This window comes from Scyliorhinus torazame, chromosome 16, assembly GCF_047496885.1.
Source record: "Scyliorhinus torazame isolate Kashiwa2021f chromosome 16, sScyTor2.1, whole genome shotgun sequence".
Lineage (NCBI taxonomy): Eukaryota > Metazoa > Chordata > Chondrichthyes > Carcharhiniformes > Scyliorhinidae > Scyliorhinus > Scyliorhinus torazame.
Genome location: NC_092722.1, coordinates 106,692,701 through 106,714,776, shown reverse-complemented (window position 1 = coordinate 106,714,776; position 22,076 = coordinate 106,692,701). Strand labels below are relative to the sequence as shown.

The 22,076-nt window shown below is 47.2% G+C and overlaps 1 protein-coding gene across 2 annotated transcripts in view; it reads left to right on the top strand.

Annotated features, from left to right (window-relative positions):
• Window positions 1-22,076, top strand: part of reep3b (receptor accessory protein 3b) — a 118,810-nt gene that overhangs the window by 48,419 nt on the left and 48,315 nt on the right. The window contains exon 2 of one of the 2 annotated variants that reach the window (XM_072478809.1): window positions 4,621-4,693. In XM_072478809.1, coding sequence (XP_072334910.1) covers window positions 4,621-4,693 — 73 coding nt within the window. Of the gene's footprint in view, window positions 1-4,620; window positions 4,694-9,264; window positions 9,381-22,076 lie in introns of those variants that run through there. The other variant, XM_072478810.1, reaches the window with a different exon arrangement.

Genomic DNA, 22,076 nt, shown 5'->3' with positions numbered 1-22,076 from the left:
GGCTTAATGTCTCAGCAGCCAAAGTGCTTTTTACCACTCTCCTTATTTTCTTTGTTTCCCACACAAGTGGGCAACATTTACCATTGTTCCCCAAAAGGAAAATTATAAAACCTCCTGCACTTGAAACCCCATCACATAAATTTGCGTAGGACGCATCACTATAAACTATGAGTTTCAAGTGCCTAATGTCACCTAAAACCGGAAATTTCAAAACACACTCCTGCATTTTTAGTTTGGCCAATGCTTTATTTGCTCTTATTTTGTCTTCCACTTTGGGATCATTCATTTTTGTACTCAACTCTAAGACATCAAAACTCACGTCCGGTCTAGTCTGTCTACCTAACCAGTTCAGTTGCCCAATTAAACTTCGCAGTTGCTCTTTTTCTACCTTTGAAACCATTGCGTCTTTTTGTGAAACTCGGCCACGACTAATTGCTATTGGGGTGATGCTTTCCAAATAAGATTGCTGACGTAAAGTTTCCCCCTAACTTAGTCTGTCCAATTTCCAGTCCAATATATTTAAATGCACCGGAAGCCTGACTTCCAACCCTGAATTCTTTCCTCAAACCAGAGATTACAATAGCTTCAAAATCACTAGTCCCACCCCACAAAAAATCATCGACATGCAACATAAAAATGCCAGAAAGATTTCCTTTATAGTGCCAGTAAAACATTGCAGGATCTGCTTTCAACTGGCAACAGCCTAACTTTAACAAAACTGACCTTACCGAAAAATACCAGACTCGAGATGCATCATTTACTCCATATACACATTTGTTCAACTTCCAGAGTACCCCTTCTGTGTTAGCTGCTTCTTTAGGAGGACAGAGAAAAATGTCTCTCTGGAGCTGATGCCCCTGCAAAAAGGCAGCTTTTATATCTATAGATTTGCATTCCCATGCCTTTGTGGCTAATAGAGCCAAGAAGATCTTTAAAATAACCTCTCCTGCTGTATATGAATCTACCCTTAAATCCTGATCTTCTAAGTTTTCTTCAAATCCCCTTGCCACGAGCCTGGCCTTTGCCTTATAAGTTCCATCCGGAAGAACCTTTTCCGTGCAAATCCATCTGTGGGATAGAGTTCTTTGTCCCCTATCCGGTACTGCCCCAAATTCACTCCAACTATGCAATTCTGGCTGTTTAGCTTTTTTAATACCTTTTTCATCTAATTTCTTTGAAGCCACCAAAATCTCACGTGCATGTGGGCTTCTACTCCTATTAGTATTCGTAGTCGTACTCATGTTCCGAGATCTTGACAAACTACGTCCCCTCTCCCGTCTGGTATCTCGTTCTGTACTGCTACTGCTTGATCTTTCCCTTCTGCTGTGCGATGTCCTTTGAATAGTTCTCGACCTTTTCCTGCGGACCTGTTCACTATCCGATGTACTATCTGAACTGGCACTGCGTTTCTGTGCCCTCCATTTTTGAATTCATTTTCCCAATCCATTGTCTTGACTCCTTCCCCTGAATGCTGTACATTCAACCAATGTTTATACTTTCCAGTGGCCATCCCTGCTCTACTAATAACAGTTGCATCCTTCCATTGACTAGACCCTTCAGGCAAGTATGTCACTTTTGTACCAACTTTTGGCAGTGGCCCTTTCGGAAAAATGGCCTGTTTTAATTCACCAGAAGTGTTGTGTTCCTCCACAGAAACCCTGTCTATATCAGTTAATTGGCCCTCATAGTTCTGTAACACATGCGTACCAGATGACTCTCGTTCCTCATCATGTCTGTCTGCTCTGTCTAAACTTGAAAATTTGTAATCTGTACCCATTATCCTTGATGAATGGACCCTAACAGTTTGATTGCCATGTTGCAAAATAATTGTTTTGCCATCTATGCCTATGATCTTCCCTGGGCCTTTCCATTCATTAGAATTGTCTCTCTTATAGTATACCATGTCTCCTTGCTGAAAAACGGCATCTGATGGCTGTACCTTTTGTCTTAAAGCTCTGCGAATTCTTTCAGAGACTTCTGCTTCCAAAAAAGCTTTTCGACTTCTATATAATGCATTTAAATGTTCAGCAAAACCAGAGCTAATTGTAGTCCCCTCCCAAGCTGGAGGCTGGTCATCCAAAATGGACGGAATTTTAGGATTTCTACCACACACTAATTGATAAGGACTTTAGCCCCCAACCATCTGCAACAAATTCTTAGCATGTACTGCCCATGCTAAAGCTGAATTTAGCCTGCAATTTGGTCGATCTGCCAAAATGTTCCGAAGCATGTAATCGATGACAGCATGATTTCTTTCACAGACACCATTACTAAATGGGCTTTCTGCAGCCATATTCATAACTCTGATAGTCATGTTTTCACACATATCCCTAAACTCGTCATTAGCAAATTCTCCCCCATTGTCCGTAAGGAATTTTGCCGGTGGACCCATTCCTGTCCCTATCCATTTTTCCACGAATTGATCCAGAATTACTTTCTTTTCTTTACTTTGTACAATCGTTGATTGACTAAATCGGGTTGCTAAATCTACAAAATGCAAAATAAATATATTATTTGCTTTATCCCAGATCTTAAGGTCCATGGCCACAATGTCGTTAAAATTCCTGGCCAAAGGTAGGGTACTATCGGTCGTGCTGGTGTCCTTCTGTACTTCCTACAAACTTCACAGCGGTCACTAACCTGTTCTATCAGTTTAGTATAGTCATCATTCCTTACCCTTGCATCCTTTAATAAATCTTTCAGCCTCCGAGGAGCCGGATGTGCAAATTGCCTATGCAGTTTCAATAGTACAAGCTTTTTATCAGCTGAAGTCCCATTTTCAACTGCCATTAACACATCCTTAACCACTCTACTTGAACTATTATTTGTCAGTAATGGAATACAATAGTGTCCCGACTGTGTAAATTGTAAATCCACCGTCTTTCCAAAAACTGTTGTCTTATCCTGTTCCATATCCAGTTTCATGTGTGCTTTCTTCATCGACGGTCTGCTCAGAAGCAAAGATATCTCACTTGATACAACATCCGTGCTAATGAAATGATTCACTCCGGCAATATTGCAAGGGATCACCACTCTTTTCAGCGACTTCAGAGTATTATCATCCCCAAACCTGAAACTTGTGCAACTTTCAAATTCCTTAACCTTGTTACGATTTTCAGCATTCAAAGAGTCCAGGTAACATTTTAACCAGTCAATTCCACACACAGTAGATGTGCAGCCACTGTCCAATACAGCACAGTTGAAGGATTCTGCAACCAACACCCTCATTACCGGAGTAAAACTGCTTGTCAATAGGACAATGCCTTCTTTCTGGTCACTATCTTTTTCCTCTTCTGACTCTTCCGTGTCATGTGTCGCTTCAAACACTCTAACATAACGAGTTGGACAGTTGAAAGCATAATGGTATTGAGAGTCACATCGATTTATCATGCCCCGTGCATTTCTGAGGTTCATCTTCCTATTGTAGGTTCTAACTGGGTTTCTGTCTTCATAATTTCCTTGTCTCGGCCTCCATCTATAGTCTTGAGCACTGTTCGTAGCCATACAATTTCGCCATCCTGTTACTAGTGTATTTTCCATATTCTGCCTTATTGCAGGCTGACCTATTTGGGTCATCAGAGCCATCGGAATCGAATGTTTCCCCAGAAACTTTTGTAAAGCTTTTGTCATCTGTTCGAATAAGGTATCCTTATCAGTAAACTGAACTCCTGTCAAAACCAGGAGCCTATCCATGTTGCTCACTCTAGCACAGTCAAGTAATTTAAAGGCCAACACAGACTGGAAATTCCAGGTTGTGTTTCTGCAGCCTTTTACATAGTCTGCCAAATTCCATTATATAGTCCTCCATGGAGATATCCTCCATTTTCCAGAACTTGTCAAAATCCAACCATGCGTCATACGCACTTAACAAGTCATCTTTCTTATAAATCTTATCCATATAATATAATAAAGTCTCCAGACCTTTTTCTGAGTCTAACTCTTCCAATTCCAGCTCAGAAAGCACTTTGTTTCGGATTTTACTGCCATATGGTAGAGAAAGAGCCAATGCCATACCTTGTTTTCTCTTTCCCAAAGCAGTTACTTTAGTCCACATAACTACTGCACTTCTCCATTGGTCGTATGATTCCTTTTCGGAAAATAAGGGAGGATAGTCATATCCAGCCATCTTTATCCTGGGTTCAGCCATGTATCTTTTTTTTCCTTCTCACTCACTCCTTGGTTTGATCAGGAAAAGTTGTATCTTTCAAACCTCCACATTTGCACAGCAACCATCCTCTGCTACCATTGTTAGACGTTTTAGTTGTTGTGAAATGAAGAGTCTAAAGTTCCTTGCTTCCTTTTCACCAAATACCATTTATTTCACTTCCACAGCCTCTGCACAAAACCCTTGACAACACACCACCTGACAGAGGCCACCTGAAGCCCCTTAACATCAGTGTCAATTAATGGATACTTAACATAAATGAGACAACTAATTGCAATGTCTCTTAACCCATTACTTAACACCCTCAAGCTATGTAACCAATTATTTTCCTCTGAGTGAGAAGCCTGTGGTCCTTTGTGTACCACAGCTATTTATCATTACTTTTAAATGTGTGTGTATTATTTTTAAATGTGTATGTATTGCAGATCTTCTAACTGAATTTCCTTTTTCAACAGCCTTGTGTTTGGGACCTTGTATCCTGCTTACTACTCGTACAAGGCTGTGAAAACCAAAAATGTAAAGGAATATGTAAGTACCTCTTTGAATCCTAATTCTTACACAAATGTGATGAGCAATTCCTTTACATAAAGAATCTATTTAAACTGAAAATACTTGGTTTCAAATTTCTCCCTCCTGTCCTGTTTTCAGATAGGTAATTGTGAATAGCTAAAGATGATCTTGTTTTTTGTTTGGATTTAACTGTGAAAATTATATTAGTGGGCTATATGTGAGTGAATTTGCAGTGCCATAACCAAGTGATGAGGCTTTTGGATTGATGTGGAACTCAACATCTGAACAGGGACAAGTTCCAGACTCGATGCAAATATCCTTCACTTAAATATATCCACAAAAAAATTAATGGGATGGTGAGTGTTCATAGTATCTTTAATTATATTGGGGTTTTTTTGTTGTTTATTTTGCAAATTTTTTATTTAAAACAGATTTGTAACGTTTACAGAGAAAAAAGGCCATACACAAAAGCCTTAACATATTGAAAACTAACAGTGGGAGATAATAAAGCACTTCCCCAACCAGCTCTATTTAACCTTTTTCCCCCCCCCCCCCCCCCCGGGTGCTGCTGCTGTTGGTTTCCTATGCTATTCCCTGCAAGCGACTATCTCCCCCGGGGATTTCTGATCCCCGTCCCCTTACCCTCTTAAGTCTTCTCTGCTCTCCCTCCCGGCTGCCCTGCCAGGTCCGCCCCGCGCTTGGCCCTAGCCCGCCCCTTCTCCTCCTCTCCCTGGTGCCCCCCCGACCTACGCTAACTACGTTGACCCCTGCCCTTAGCACCTGGCTGTCTCCCGCCCGAATGCTCGGGCCCTCCCCCCACACCCCAAAGACCCATTAACCTAATTGTATCTCCCTGTGCCCTTTCAAGTCCCTTACCCAGCCCCTAGCCCATCCCCCTATCAGAGGCCCCGGTCTCCCGCCAAAAGGTACCAAGCGCGGGACCCCCTTTACAGGGCCCCCCCCCTGTTGCAAGCTCCCAAACTCACCCTAAGCAGTGCGCCTCCAGTCCCCGTTCTCTGTCCAGGCTGAATACAATCTTAAATAAAACATTACAGTGCAGGATAATTTAACGGACCGCCGCCACACAACAGCTCTGTGAGCCCAGAGTCCTTTAGTTCAAGTCCAGCTTCTTTTAATAAAAGTCCATTTCTAGTCAAAACAAGTTACGTTAACATGCCGCCGCCACTGTAGAGCATTGAAAAACAAACCAAATGTCCGTTAGTTCAAGTCCAGCTTCCTCTCTTTAATAAAGGCCCAAACCTGTTCTGGTGTCTCGAAGTAGTAATGAAGTTCCTCAAACGTCACCCAAAGCTTCGCAGGATACAGCATTCCAAATCTCACCTGATTTTTGAAGAGGGCTGCCTTTACCTTGATGAATCCTGCACGCCTCTTGGCCAACTCCGCTCCCAAGTCCTGGTAGATGCGCACCTCGCGGTTCTCCCATCTGCTGCTCCTCTCCGCCTTGGCCCATCGTAGCACCCGATCCCTGTCGGCAAGCCGGTGAAAGCGAACCACCAAGGGCCTCGGTCGGTCACCCGTCCTGGGCTTCCTTGCGGGGGCTCTATGCGCCCCATCCAACTCCAGGGGTCGAGGGAAGGCCTCCGGTCCCATCAGCGCCTCGAGCATACCCATCACGTATGCGCCCGCATCGGTCCCTCACAGCCCTCGGGGAGGCCCACTATCCTCAGGTTCTGCCTCCTGGCTCTGTTCCCCAGCTCTTCAAGCTGCTCCTGCATCCTCCTCTGGCGGGCGTTCAGCTCCTCTACCTCATGCTCCAGCTCCGTTACTGTGTCCGCCTGGGTGGAGAGCTTCACCTCGACCTCCCTGAGTGCCTTCTCTTGGACCGCCTACGCCTCGACCATTCGATCCATTACCGCCCTCGTCGGGTCCAACGTGTCCCTCTTCAAGTCGGCGAAGCAGCTCCGGAAAAACTCCATCTGCTGCTCCCTTGGCCAGTGAGCCCCCGCTGCCTGTTCCCTGCTGGCCGTCATGCTTCGCCGCCCGGTCAGAGGTCCCCGCTGCTCCTGCTTCGAACTTCGCCGCTCCACTCGACCACTTCTGGCCTGACTGTCCATACCCCGGGAGGAAAACCTCTTTCGTCTCCTCCACTGATTCAGGCCGCCAGGTCCCGAAGAAATCCTGCAAAACAGGTCCTTTTGCCCATCGCGGGCGAGAGCGATCCGACCTGCGACCTGCTTCCTCGAGGGCGCCACCGGAGGTCCTTTAATTATATTGTTAAGATACATAGGTGAAGGGCATTGTTTAATTCAGTACTTGGAACACACATAGGCGACAGCTGGGACACTGGGTGTCCTGGGAGTGATAAGACTGAACCAAGTCAATAAACTGACCCTAAGTAAAAGCTCTGTCTTGGTTTTGACTTCAACTGGCTTTGGCTTGGTTAACAGTGAGGTGGGGGGCAGGGAGCAGACCCATTGAGAAGAAGCTGAACCTCTACTTTTTATTTAAAAGCCTTCATTGACCACAAAAAAGTAAAAATAAAATCCATGACTATTGTAGGAAAATTAGCTCCATGTAAATAAGTCCCAGTTCATTTGAATTAGACATTGCGCTACTGGTATTGACATTATTTTGTTCCTTGTGCATTGAAGCTTGGAACTGTGGAGAAGCAGTGATTAAGAAGCAGCCTTACTTCCTGATTGGATTGGATTGGTTTTGTTTATTGTCACGTGTACCGAGGTACAGTGAACAGTATTTTTCTGCGAGCAGCTCAACAGATCATTAAGTACATGGGAAGAAAAGGGAATAAAGGAAAATACATAATCGGGCAACACAAGGTATATTACAGAAGCACAGGCATCGGATGAAGCATACAGGGTGTAGTGTTAATGAGGTCAGTCCATAAGAGGGTCATTTAGGAGTCTGGTAACAGCGGGGAAGAAGCTGTTTTTGAGTCTGTTTGTGCGTGTTCTCGGACTTCTGTATCTCCTGCCCGATGGAAGAAGTTGGAAGAGTGAGTAAGCCGGGTGGTGGGGTCTTTAATTATGCTGCCTGCTTTCCCCAGGCAGCAGGAGGTGTAGATGGAGTCAATGGATGGGAGGCAGGTTTGTGTGATGGACTGGGCGGTGTTCACGACTCTCTGAAGTTACTTGCGGTCCTGGGCCGAGCAGTTGCCATACCAGGCTGTGATGCAGCCAGATAGGATGCTTTCTATGATGCATCTGTAAAAGTTGGTAAGAGTCAATGTGGACATGCCAAATTTTGTAAGTTTCCTGAGGAAGTATAGGTGCTGTTGTGCTTTCTTGGTGGTAGCGTCGACGTGGGTGGACTAGGACAGATCTTTGGAGATGTGCACCCCTAGGAATTTGAAACTGCTAACCATCTCCACCTCGGCCCCGTTGATGCTGACAGGGGTGTGGACAGTACTTTGCTTCCTGAAGTCAATGACCAGCTCTTTAGTTTTGCTGGCATTGAGGGAGAGATTGTTGTCGCTGCACCACTCCACGAGGTTCTCAATCTCCCTCCTGTATTTTGATTCGTCGTTATTCGAGATCCGGCCCACTATGATTGTATCGTCAGCAAACTTGGAGCTGGAGCCAAATTATGCCCTATAGTGTGTACAGGGAGTAGAGTAGGGGGATAAGTACGCAGCCTTGCGGGCGCCTGTGTTGAGGACTATTGTGGAGGAGGTGCTGTTGTTCATTCTTACTGATTGTGGTCTCTTGGTCAGAAAATCGAGGATCCAATTGCAGAGTGGGGAGCCAAGTCCTAGGTTTTGGAGCTTTGATATGAGCTTGGCTGGGATTATGGTGGTGAAGGCCGGGGCTGTAGTCAATAAATAGGAGTCTAATGTAGGAGTCCTTGTTGTCGAGATGCTCCAGGGATGAGTGTAGGGCCAGGGAAATGGCATCTGCTGTGGACCGGTTGCGACGGTATGCGAATTGCAGTGGATCAAGGCGTTCTGGGAGTATGGAGGTGATGCGCTTCATGATCAACCTCTCGAAGCACTTCATTACGACTGAAGTGGGGCCACCGGACGCTAGTCATTGAGGCACGTTGCCTGGTTCTTCATTGGCGGTATGATGGTGGTAATCTCTGTTGCTATAAATTCTTTCCAAGGTCTTTTTCATATTCATTGGCATGAAATGTGGGTTGCATAAATGAATGCTGTGAAACTGCATGATCAAGCCAATTTAACCGAAGTACAGAAGTTCCAAAGATTGTGTTCCACATCTTGGACCCCAAGGTTTTTTAAATTCTTGGTTTGTGCCTTTTTCATAGCCGGTGAGTGTCTTGTAAGCTCGCACACAGGCGAGGTGAGTTTGAACTCAACTGAAATTATTCTAATCGCACCTGAGATTTCCGTCATTAAGCTTTGTGTAACGCACTGTATTCACAAGTGGCAACTTCCCAAAACCTTGTAAGGGGCGGTGGAAGCATTGAGGGAGGACGTTGTAACTTAGTTTGGAGAATACTTATGTCATGCTGACTGGAAATGAAAGTTACATAAGGTTTAAAAAAGAATCCTGTATTAAAAAAGCAACAATGCAGAGAAATTAGTTTTGCTAAATTTAAGTCTAAAATAAAATTCACCTGCAGTGTCACTTAACGAATCAGACTAAACCTGGGATTTAAAACCTGGAGGAAGCATGGAACGTACTAAAAGGAATGTATCGCAATCAGTCTACAAAACCAACTGCTGGAAGTAATGTTCAAGCAAGACAGACATATTGTAATATTCAAAGTAAGTATGATAATAAGGAAGTATGCATTTGATGTAAGACTTGTAATACAAAATAGCTGATTTTGTGGTCCTGCTTAGATCAGGTTGATGGTTATGCTATTTTTCAAATCAATTTAACCAATTGTGATAGAAAAGGTGTTGGAAGCACCTCTGGCATTGAGAGGAAATGAATAAACACTTGGTTGTTAATATTGTTTGTGACTAACTGCAAGTTAGGAAATGCTCTCTTGTGTATGTTGTAACAGGCTCTGAAAGGTTTGTGTGCGACCGTTGAAATAAGCAAGAATAATAGGAATAAAAAGCACACATGCTGTAAGTACTCAGAAGGTCTGGCAGCATCTATGGAGAGAGACAAGATTTGACTTTTCAGATCTATGACCTTTTGTGAGAATTGGAAAAAGTTAACATGTAACAGGTTTCTACCAAATGCAGAGATGAGGGCAAAGGGCCGAGGAGAAAGGAAGCCATGCAAAAGGTCTTTCGGGTGGAGATTAAATGACCAAGGGAAAATATTTTTATAAATGAGGGTGGGCAACGAGGTACAGAATGGCACGAAGTGGAAACACTTTTACTTAAAAAAAAAACCACGAAATCGCACTGAGCAAGATATATACATGGCAAAATAGTATATTTACATAGCTTTATACACTGGCTCTCTCCCGCACGTGCCAGTTTCCCCCACCCTTCATGTTATCTCCTGCTCCTCCATCCCCCCCCCACAAGCAATCCCCCCCCCCCCCCCCAAGGGTTGCTGCTGCTGCTGACCGAACTTCCTCTAACGCTCTGCGAGATAGTCTAGGAACGGTTGCCACCGCCTGTAGAACCCCTGCTCAGACCCCCTTAAGGCAAACTTAATCCTCTCCAGCTTTATGAACCCAGCCATGTTGTTTATCCAGGCCTCCACGCTAGGGGGCTTCGCCTCCTTCCACATTAGCAAGATCCTTCGCCGGGCTACTAGGGACGCAAAGGCCAGAATGCCAGCCTCTTTCGCCTCCTGCACTTCCGGCTCGTCCACTACTCCAAATATTGCTAGCCCCCAGCTTGGCTTGACCAGGACTTTCGCCACATGAGATATTGCTCCCGCCACTCCTCTCCAGAACCCCTCCAGTGCCGGGCATGACCAAAACATCTGGACATGGTTCGCCGGACTCCCTGAACACCTTCCGCATCTGTCCTCTACCCTAAAGAACCTACTCAACCTCGCCCCCGTCAAGTGCGCCCTGTGAACCACCTTAAATTGTATCAGACTGAGCCTGGCACACGAGGAGGAGTCTTTCATCTCTTGGTGTATTGCCGAAACCTTGCCCTCCCCGACCCATACACCCGAGATCACCCTGTCTTGAATTTCTTGTGCCGGGAGCAACGGGAATTCCCTGACCTGTCGCCTCACAAAAGCCCTCACCTGCATATGTCTAAATGCATTTCCCGGGGGTAACTCAAACTTTTCCTCCAGTGCCCCTAGGCTCGCAAATGTCCCGTCAATGAACAGGTCCCCCATTCTTCTAATCCCTGCCCGATGCCAGCCATGGAACCCCCGTCCATCTTCCCCGGGACAAACCGGTGGTTACACACCGAGGCTCCCACTGCACCCCTGTGCCGTCTCCACTGGCCCCAGATCCTTAACGTTGCCGCCACCACTGGGCACGTGGTATACTTTGCTGGCGAGAACGGCAGCGGTGCCGTCACCAACGCCCCCAAGCTCGTTTCTTTACAGGACGCCATCTCCATCCTCTCCCATGCCGCCCCCTCTCCCTCCATAACCCACTTGCGGATCATCACCACATTTGCTGCCCAGTCGTAGCTCCCTAGGTTTGGCAGTGCCAACCCTCCTCGGTCCCAGCTGCGTTCCAGGAACCCTCTCCTTACCCTCGGGGTCTTATTCGCCCACACAAACCCCATAATACTCCTACCTACTCTCTTGAAAAAGCCCTTGGTGATCACGATGGGAAGGCACTGAAACACAAACAAAAACCTCGGAAGGACCACCATTTTGACCGACTGCACTCTACCCGCCAGCGAGAGCGGTAACATGTCCCATCTTTTGAAATCCTCCTCCATTTGGTCCACCAACCTCGTCAGATTCAGTTTATGTAGGGCCCCCCAACTCCTGGCTATCTGAATCCCCAGATACCAAAATCTCCCCATGCCCTCCTCAGCGGTAGGTCCCCTATCCCTCTTTCTTGGTCCCCTGCCTGTAATGCAAAACGCTCACTCTTCTCTACATTGAGCTTATAGCCCGAGAACTCCCCAAACTCCCTAAGAGTCTGCATGACCTCCACCATCCCCTCCATTGGGTCCGCCACGTACAGCAACAGGTCATCCGCGTATAGCGACACCCGATGCTCTTCTCCCCCTCGGACCACACCCCTCCATTTATTCGACTCCCTCAATGACATGGCCAAGGGTTCGATCGCCAATGCAAACAACAGGGGGGACAGGGGCACCCCTGCCTCGTTCCTCGGTACAGCCGAAGGTACTCCGACCTCCGGCGGTTCGTCACTACACTCGCCACCGGGGCTCTGTAAAGGAGCTTAACCCAGCTGATAAACCCTCCCCCGAACCCAAACCTACGCAACATCTCCCAGAGGTACTCCCACTCTACTCGGTCAAAGGCCTTTTCCGCGTCCATAGCTGCCACTATCTCCGCCTCTCCCTCCTCCGATGGCATCATTATCATGTTTAAGAGCCGCCGCACATTGGTGTTTAATTGCCTGCTCTTTACGAATCCCGTCTGGTCCTCATGAATCACCCCCGGGACACAATCCTCAATCCTCGTGGCCAGCACTTTTGCCAATAACTTAGCGTCCACATTGAGGAGCGAGATCGGCCTGTACGATCCACATTGCAGTGGGTCCTTGTCTCGCTTTAGAATCAAGGAAATTGTCACCTCCGACATTGTCGGGGGCAGGGTCCCCTCCTGTCTTGCCTCGTTAAAGGTCCTCGCTAGTAGCGGGGCCAACAGATCTACGTACTTTCTGTAGAACTCCACCGGGAACCCGTCCGGCCCTGGGGCCTTCCCCGCCTGCATACTCCCCAAACCCTTGCTCAGCTCCCCCAACCTGATTGGTGCCCCCAAACCAGCCACCTCTTGCTCCTCCACCCTCGGGAACCTCAGTTGGTCTAGGAATCGTCTCATCCCCCCCCCCCCCCCCTTGGGGGCTGGGATCTGTACAGCTCTTCATTGAAGGCGTTGAATACCTCGTTTATTTTCGTTACACTCCGAACCGTGGCCCCCCTTCCATCTTTGATTCCCCTTATTTCCCTCGCTGCCGTCCTCTTACGGAGCTGGTGTGCCAGCGTCCGACTAGCCTTTTCCCCGTACTCGTAGATCGACCCCTGCGCCTTCCTCCATTGTGCCTCCGCCTTCCCTGTGGTCAACAGGTCAAACTCCGTCTGGAGCCGTCGTCTTTCCCCAAGTAATCTTTCCTCCGGGGCCTCTGCGTATCTCCTGTCCACTCTCAAAATCTCCCCCACTAACCTCTCCCTTTCCATGCCCTCTGTGTGCTCCCTATGAGCCCTGATGGAGATTAGCTCTCCCCTGATCACCGCCTTCAACGCCTCCCATACCACCCCCACCCGCACCTCCCCGTTGTTGTCGGCCTCCAAGTACCTTTCGATACATCCCCTCACCTTCCCACACACCACCTCATCTGCCAGCAGTCCCACATCCAGCCGCCACAGCGGGCGTTGGTCCCTCTCCTCTCCCAGCCCCATTTCCACACAGTGCTGGGCGTGGTCCGAAACGGCTATGGCCGAATACGCCGACCCCTCCACCCTCGGGATGAGCGCCCTTCCCAGAACAAAGAAATCTATCTGGGAGTAGGCTTTGTGCACGTGGGAGAAGAAAGAAAATTCGCTGGCCTGCGGTCTTGCAAACCTCCATGGGTCCACTCCCCCCATCTGATCCATAAACCCCCTGAGCACCGTGGCCGCCGCCGGCCTCTTTCCCGTCCTTGATCTGGAGCGGTCCAATGCTGGGTCCAGCACTGTATTGAAGTCCCCTCCCATTATCAGGCTTCCTACCTCCAGGTCCGGAATGCGCCCCAACATGCGCTTCATGAATCCAGCATCATCCCAGTTTGGAGCGTATACATTTACCAACACCACCCACGTCCCTTGCAGCCTACCACTCACCATCACATATCTCCCTGCATTATCCACTACGACAGTCTTGGCCTCAAATGACACATGCTTTCCCACCAAAATTGCCACCCCTCTATTTTTCGCGTCCAGTCTCGAGTGAAATACCTGACCTACCCATCCCCTTCTTAACCTGACCTGGTCCGCCACCTTCAGGTGTGTCTCTTGGAGCATAGCCACGTCTGCCTTCAGTCCCTTCAAGTGCGCGAACACTCGAGCCCTCTTCACCGGCCCATTCAGGCCCCTCACGTTCCACGTTATCAGCCGGATTGGAGGGACTATCTCTCGTTTCGAAGTAGTAATGTTGGTCCTTGTATGTAACCCACAGTCGCGCTGGCTGCAGCATTCCAAATTTCACTCCTTTCCGATGCAGCACCGCTTTGGCCCGGTTGAAACCGGCTCTCCGCTTGGCAACCTCCGTGCTCCAGTCCGGGTATATTCGGATCTCTGCATTGTCCCACTTGCTGCTCCGCTCCTTCTTGGCCCATTTCAGGACCCTCTCTCTGTCCGTAAACCGGTGAAATCTCACCACCATTGCCCTTGGCGGCTCAGTTGCCTTGGGCTTCCTCGCCAGCACCCGGTGCGCCCCGTCCAGCTCCAGAGCCCTCGAAGGGGCCTCTGTGCCCATCACCCCAATCATCGTGCCCGCGTATGCCGCGGCATTGGCTCCCTCCACTCCTTCTGGGAGACCCAGGATCCTCAGATTATTTCTCCTCGACCTGTTCTCCAGGTCTTCGAGTCTTCCCGCCCACTTCTTGTGTAGCACTCGTGCCGCTCCACTCTCACCGCCAGGCCCAAGTGCTCGTCCTCATTCTCTCTCACTCTTTTCTGGACCTCCTGGATCTTCACCTCGTGGGCCTTCTGGGTTATCCCTAGTCCTTCAATTACCGCCAGCTTAGGCGCCAGCATCTCCTTACGCAGCTCCTCGAAGCAGCGCTTGATGAATTCCTGCATCTCCTCTTTGTCCCCGGCTGCCGCCATTTTGCTTTTTATCCCTTGCTTCTCCTGCTCCAATGCCGCTTTTTTGGCCGTTGCACTTCATGTCCGGTCCATAAAAGTCGGTAGGGGACCTCTCTCTTCTCTTCCCCACGGGTTGTCTGTAAAAAAAATTCCGTTGGGGCTCCTCTAGCGAGCCCGAAAGTCCGTAATCACGGGAGCTGTCGAATCCTGCGGCTTAGCTCCGCATAGCCGCAACCGGAAGTGGAAACACTTTTAAGAGCTAGCATAGATTCGCCTCCTGAACTGGGAAATTTTGATTCTGTGTCCGATACTTTACTTTTTTTCTTTGTTTTGTGTTGCTCTTTGTTCATCACCTCAAATTTCTCCAGCCAGCATTGATTGAGCTGTTGTTACAGGCCAAAGTGTAGGTATCTCACACCAGCCAAATATGGAAATAGGATATCTATAATTGTATCATGGGTTAGTCATCTGAGCTGAAATGAACATAGTATAAAAATTCATATTCGCAGAATGAGGTACTGAAATCCTGGTGACAACTTTTCACCATCTGTTGGCCCCTGTCTGGCCAGCTGTTGGCATAAGCAGGATTGTTGATTGGAGCTTCATGCCTTTCACGCAGTAAATTTAAACATCATGTTGATGACCACCATTTGCTGAATCTCCAGTTACAGGAACATGTGTTGAGCTACAAAATCTTTGTGCACTGCAGCCCCATATAAGATTTGTAGACTTCATTACTTTTGGCCCAAAGCAGTCCAAATATTGCAGCATTATTTATAAGTCGATGTGCAATTGCAGCAGAATAGACTGATCACGAAGGTGATATATGGCAAAGTACGAATTCTGGAAATGCACAGCACTTGCAGTTGAATGAAGAAGCAGATTACGAGATTTGGCAAGAAGAAACAAATCATTAGCCTGACTAATGTTCTATTTCACTAGATCAGGCTTAATTCTTGTAGAAAAAATTATACTTACTGGATGTGGTACTTGGTTTCAAGATATGACTGCAGCTTGGAATACTGCATGATGACTGCATGTTCTACTGTAGCTGGCAGGAATGATTTGATGCGTGTTGCATTAAAATAACATGGGCTAATCTATATTCATTTGCAAATCAATATTGCAGCAAGGTTTTTGAGCCAAGGTTGTCTGTGAGTGGAGTTTTTGAACTTTTTTTCCCGTTCACCTGGTTGGTTCTTCACATAGTTCATACTTGTGGTTTGCAACATGCCATGGTGGCTCTTTCCCCCTCCCTTCCGAACTATTGACAAACTCCCAGAGACCCCCTAATTGTCCGCTAACCAAAGGGAAACACTGCTGCCAATGTGGGGAGAACGCTTTTTTTTCTCTGACATGGTTAAATGGCGAGTAAAATCTGGAAAATAACAGCAATCTTATCAGAGTGGGATAGGCCCCTGGGATTGCCACACATGCACTGGATTCGGAGTTGGCTTTCAATTCCACAGATGTTAGTTGTTAAACAGTATTTATTCAGGACTGCTGCTCCATGAGTTTGCGTGTGCTTTTATGAAGAGACACTGGTTTCAATCTTAGAGCTGATCTAATGAAGGCCAAGCGAAGTTTAATTTTTTTTTTTAGATAGTGAGGATGTTTGATGCTCAACCCTGACAAAGTTGATTGTTTACATGAGCTGCAGCAAGCCGGCCAAACTGCAGCTCCACAAAGGGTGTTTTAACTTGCTGTGATTTCCATTATCAGTAAGTTAGCATTCCACAATTTCAGACATGTTTTGTAAACGAGTATGACAGGTCTGTTTTCTTGCAGCTGTTTCAATAAATCCTGTTTGCTTTTTCTTGCTGTAAGTGAGAGATGCCATTGTGTATGTCAGTGATGTGAAATCTGTCAAATTTTTAAAATATGTTTTTATTCAACAAGTTGCAGAACTACAAAAGTGAGACAGCTTGTGAGCAATGGATGTAGTGCAAGCAATTTGTTATTTTTTAGTAGTGCGAATGCTCCTGGTTGCGAACAGGTCTTTGAAGATGGCGGTGAACCGCTTCCATCTGGGGTGGAATCCTTCCTCTGTTCCTGTGATGGCAAATTTTCTAGCCTTGGGAATTCTGCCAGGTCAGCCAGCCAGTGAGGCCTTGGGAGTAGGTGTTGTCACCGGGCTATCAGGGAGGTGAAGGCCAGGATGTCTGACCCCTCATCTCTAGTATTGGCTTTTCCGACACCCTGAAGACATGGACACATGGGCCTCAATCCCGCCAGTCTTGGGCTGGATCAAAACATGTGGGATTGGTTGGCCGGACCCCCCAGACATCGTTCACTGCTGTCTTCCACCCCCAGGAAGAACCCACTCAGGAGTGTTCTGGTCGGTTGTGCCCTGTGCACCGAAGTTCAGTTGCATCAGGCACAGCCTCGCGCATGAGGAGATGGAGTTTACCCTTTGCAAGATCTCGCTCCAGTGTCGTCGTCTGCCTCGCTCGAGGCCTAGTTCTTCCTTCCACCTCTCGTTTTGTCCAGTGGGGCCTTAACCTCTTCCAGCAGTCGTCCATATATGTCTGCACACTTCCTCTCCTAACTCGTCCTGTGATATCAGTCTGTCTAGCATGGTGTGCCCGAGTAACTGGGGGAACGAGGGGACCTCCTTGCAACAAAGCCTCGTATCTGAAGGTAACAAAGCTCGCTCCCTTTCTGGATTGGAACTTCTCTGTCAGTTGCTCCAGAGTTGCCACTCTGCCGTCTCCATACGTGACCCTGACCCTCACCAGTCCTTCCTCCCTTCTCCGGGTTTTGTTTGTGGCGTCCATTCTAGCAGGGTTGAATCTGTGGTTTTTACAGATAGAAGTTGAGATGGACCGTCTTGTGATCCCAAGGCATATAAGGTTATGGGCCAAGTGCAGGGAAATGAGATTAGAATAGTTAGGTGGTTGTTTTTGACTGGTGCAAACCTGATGCGCCCAAGGACATTTTCTGTGCTGTACGACTATCTTTTAGCTTGAAATGGTGCCTAAACAGGCTTTCAGTGATGCTCCCACCACCGGGCTCGTCAAGTACTTGGCTGGGGGAAAGGGGAGTGGAGCGGTGACCAGTGCCGCAGAGACGTCCCTACACAAGAAGTCTCTTCCATATGACCCCGGCTCCCCCAGCCAACCCTGCACCATTTCCACATTTGCTAACCAGGAGGTGCCAAGTCCCCTGAGCGCTGCCCCCTCTGCAGGGCAGTTTTACGGATCCTGGGATTCTTTCCTGCCCACATGTAGGCCAAGATTATTTTGTCTACCTTGGCAAAGAAGGGTTTGGGGATGAAGATTGGAGTGATCTTAACACACAGAACCTTGGCAGAGCATTCATCTTTATTGTCTGTACTCTGCCCGCCAGGGAGAGCATGAGTGTGTCCCAGTTCTGCAGGTCCCCTTTCACATCCTTAACATGGCTAGACCGGTTCCACTTGTGGAGCTGGGCCCAGTTGTGGGCTATCTGGATCTCCAGGAATCTTAACGTCTCCACTTGGGAGTTCACCGGGAAGATGCCGTTCTTGCTCGAGTTTAATTTGTATCCGAGGAGGCTCCGTACTCCCTCAGGAATACGGTTATCTTTGCCATGCTGGCTAGGGGGTTCCAAGACATTGAGCAGCAGTTCAGCTGCATAGAGAGTGAGAACGCAACTCTGAGTTCCCTGTCTCCTCAGCTGATCTGAGCACAATAGCCAGTGGTGAACAGCAGCGGGACAAGGTGCATCCCTGCCTCTGTGCAGCCGGAAGTAGTTTGAGCTGTTAGTCCCTCTGCTCGCTATGGGAGTGCTATCCAGCAGTTTCACCCACTGGCCTGAACCCAAACCGAACCTCAATGAGGTACTTCACTCCACCCGGTCGAAGGCCTTCTCTTCGTTCAGGGAGATGATGACCACTGGTGTCTCCTCTCTGGGTGGGGACATGACCACATTCAGCAGGTGTCTGATGTTTGCCGTCAGCTGTCTGCCCTTGACAATCCCGGTCTGATCTTCTGGCGAGCACGTTGTCTTGCCAGAACTTTGCGAGAACTTTGCGTCAATGTTGAGAAATGAGAGGCCTGCAGGACCCACACTCTGCTGGATCTTTGTCTTTTCTTGGGATCAGTGAGATCATCCCGGGACAGCGAGTCGTTGGACGTCTCCCGCGAGTGCGGGAACAAAGCTGCAGCAAACGTTTTGTAGAATTCCACTGGGAACCCATCAGGTCCCGGTGCTGTTCCAGATTGCATGGAGTTAATGCACTCTATGACCTCTAGACCCAACAGTGCTTCCAGTCCCTGTCCCTTTTGCTCCCCCACAGCTGGGAAGACCAGCCTGCCCAGGAACTGCTTTATGGTATGTTTGGACCGTCTTATGGACTGATGTGATTAATACTACGCTTCACTTGATGCCTGTGTCTTTGTATTTAAATTGTGTACCTCGTGTTGCCCTATTACTTGTTTTCTTTTCATGTACTAAATGATCTGTTTGAGCTGCACGCAGAACAATACTTTTCACTGTACCTCAGTGCACGTTTCAATAAACAAATCCATTCCAATCTTCAAATCTCCTTCTGGGGCTCGGATGTATATAGTCCCCAGTAGAAGGTTGCAAAGACTCCATTGATGTCCTCTGGAGCCGTGACCACCAGTCTCCTCTTGTCCCTGATCTGTGCTATTTCCCGTGCGACTGCCTGTTTCTTTAGGTGGCTGGCCTTGTCCCCATGTTCGTAGATGATCCCCTGTGTCCCGGCAGAGCTGGATCTCTGTTTTCCCAGTGGAGAGCAGATCAAATTCCATTTACAATCTTTTACTCTCTTTTAGAAGCTCCATGTTCGGGACAATAGAGTACTACCAATCCACTTCCATTATGGAGTTGATCAACTGCTGTCTGGCTGCTTTCTCTTCCCTGACCCTATGAGGACTGTCTGCTATTGTCTCCCCCTGATCACTGCCTTCAGTGGCAGAATGTGAAGGGAGTGACATCCCTGTTCTGGTTGCAGCTCACGTACCTGTCGATGGTTCGTGTCCTTTCACAAAAAGCCTTGTCGACGAGGAGGGCTGTTCCAGCCTCCAAGGGGGTGAGGGGGTGTGGCACCTGTTTGACCAGCAATCTGGCTGCTTTCCCATGATGTTTGCAGACAGAAATTAAATATTGTTTTATTTTTGTACCTACCTTGTTCTTTCCAGCTCATTTTTTCTGTGTTGGCTTTTCCTCTGACTGTACTCCTTCACCCATCCATCCCCATTATCCGTGTCCTTAACTGTTCCATTGTCTGATTGATTAGCAATGAATGCGACCCTTGCATGTGTTCATTCACCTATGCAAGAGTGAAATTAATATTTCCGAAGACAGAAGCACAAACCTATGAAGTAAGGTGCACCAAAGAGAGGTAGATACTGTGAGCAGACCGAGCAAACCTGTTGGGAAATAACCACATTGGAGAAATTGTTGATTGAGAAGCAATTAGAAAGGGGAGTCCTGGGACTACCAGAAGGGGTGGTTGGTGCATGAGAACTGGCAGTGGAGAAGCTTTGCAAGCCTTTGGGCTTTCTTTGTAATCTAGACAATCTAAACCATAAGAGCACTTGGAGTATTGGGGTGAATCTTTGAATGGTGCGAGCCAGGTCAGTGAGTAGCTTGGACCAGGAGCAAGGGCAGTGCTAGTGTGGGAAGGGAAAGAAATTAGAGGCTAAGGGTGGGGTGTATGCATGTCTTGGTCAAGTATTTACTGGAGTTCAAAAATCATACGGATCCAACTCCAGTTAGGAAGCAGAAGGCAAACCAGTGGTATTTGACATGGCTTGCCTGTGTTGGGGAGAAAATTATTTGAGGTATTAGAAGTTCCACAGGTGGTTTCACTGATTTTTGAGAATTCTACTTTTGTATTGGAAGGACGCGTCAGATCAGATGTATGCCAAATGCAAGTTAATTAGATGGTTTCTTCTTTGACCATTTGGCCCTCTTGCAGGTGGCAAGGTGCCACAGTCAAATTGGTGACTTACAAAACTAATGTTTGTACATTGGTTAACAAAATACTTAGCAATTCCTCTGTCCAGTAATACTTCCTAGGGAAGCCCTGAGGGTTAAAATGCTGTAATGTACAAAAATGCCAAGCTGGCCATATGTATATCTTTATGCCACCTTTCAATGCCTATTGCTAAACTTGTAGTATGAATAAATCTGTTTGAACAGGCAAAATTGCTTTGTGAAGTTTTTCTGGACACCACCCTTTTCACCTGAGAATTTGGTTTCTATTATTCCAGGGTACTAAAGGAGGTGGCCCATGGAAAAGTGGTTGTCATTTTCCAAACTTTCTGCAGGTTCTGGAACAGTCCTAGCAGATTGGGAAGTACCAAATTTAACCCCATTATTTGATAAACTGAGGGAGGGAGAAAACTGAATTGCAGACCGTTTAGTCTAACATTAGTAGTCGTGAAGGATGTGACCGAGGGAAATCCTGTTTGACAAACCTACTGGTGTTTTTTGAGGACATAGAATAGGCAAGGGGGAACCAGTGGATGTGGTCATTTGGATTTTCTGCAAGCTTAATGGGTCAGTGTACAAAATTGAAGCACAAGGGATTGGAGGTCATTTAGTGGCATGGATTGATATTTGGTTACCAGACAGGAGTGGCAGGCAGTGATTCTGGGTTACCACATGGATCAGTACTTGGGGCTCCAACTAGTTGCAATATATAGCATTGATTTGGATGATGGAATCAAAATTTCCAAGTCTGTTGATGACACAACTAGATGGAAATGTGAGAGGTAAGGCTTCAAGGCAATTTAGACAAGGTGAGTGGACAAATACATGGCAGATGCAGTATAACATGGAGAAACGTGAGGTTACCCACATTGGTCGGAATGGTAGAGTATCAATTATGTCATGATAGATCTGGAAATGTTGATGTACAAAGGGACCAGAGAGTCACTGAAAGTAAGTGTGCAGCAAGCGGTTAAGGAGGCAAATGGCATGTTGCCCTTCATTGCAAGAAGATTTGAGTACAGGAGCAAGGGTATCTTACTGCAACTGTGCAGGGTCTTGAGACAACACCAAGTATTGTGTTCAGTTTTGGTCTCTGTATCTACGAAAATATAGCTGTATTTGCCATAGAGGGAGCGCATCAAGCTTCATCAGACTGATGTTTGGGATGACAGGGTTGTTGTGTGAGGGCAGATTGGGTCTACTGAGTTTTAAAGAACTAGAGGGGATCTCATTGGAAATATATAAAATTATGACAGGGCTGGATTTAAGAATTTAAAAAAAAATATATATATATTTATTCTCTTACTTTTTTACATTTTCTCCCAAATTTGCATCCACCAACAATAAACAATAAGCAGAAACAAATATAATGTCAATCCCCAAATCAACAACAACAATCCCATCTTCACACCAACCCCCAAACAACTGCCTGCATGTTAACAGAAACAAATAACAAAAAGGAATCGGGGATCACCCATAGTCACCATTAACGCATTCAGTTCCCCTCCCCCCACTAATGTTCCATGTTCTCCAATTCTTGAAAGTGCAAAATGAATAACGCCCATGAATTGTAGAACCTTTCCATCCTTCCCCTCAGTTCAAACTTAACCTTCTCACGAGTCAAGAATCCCAACAGGTCCCCCCGCCATG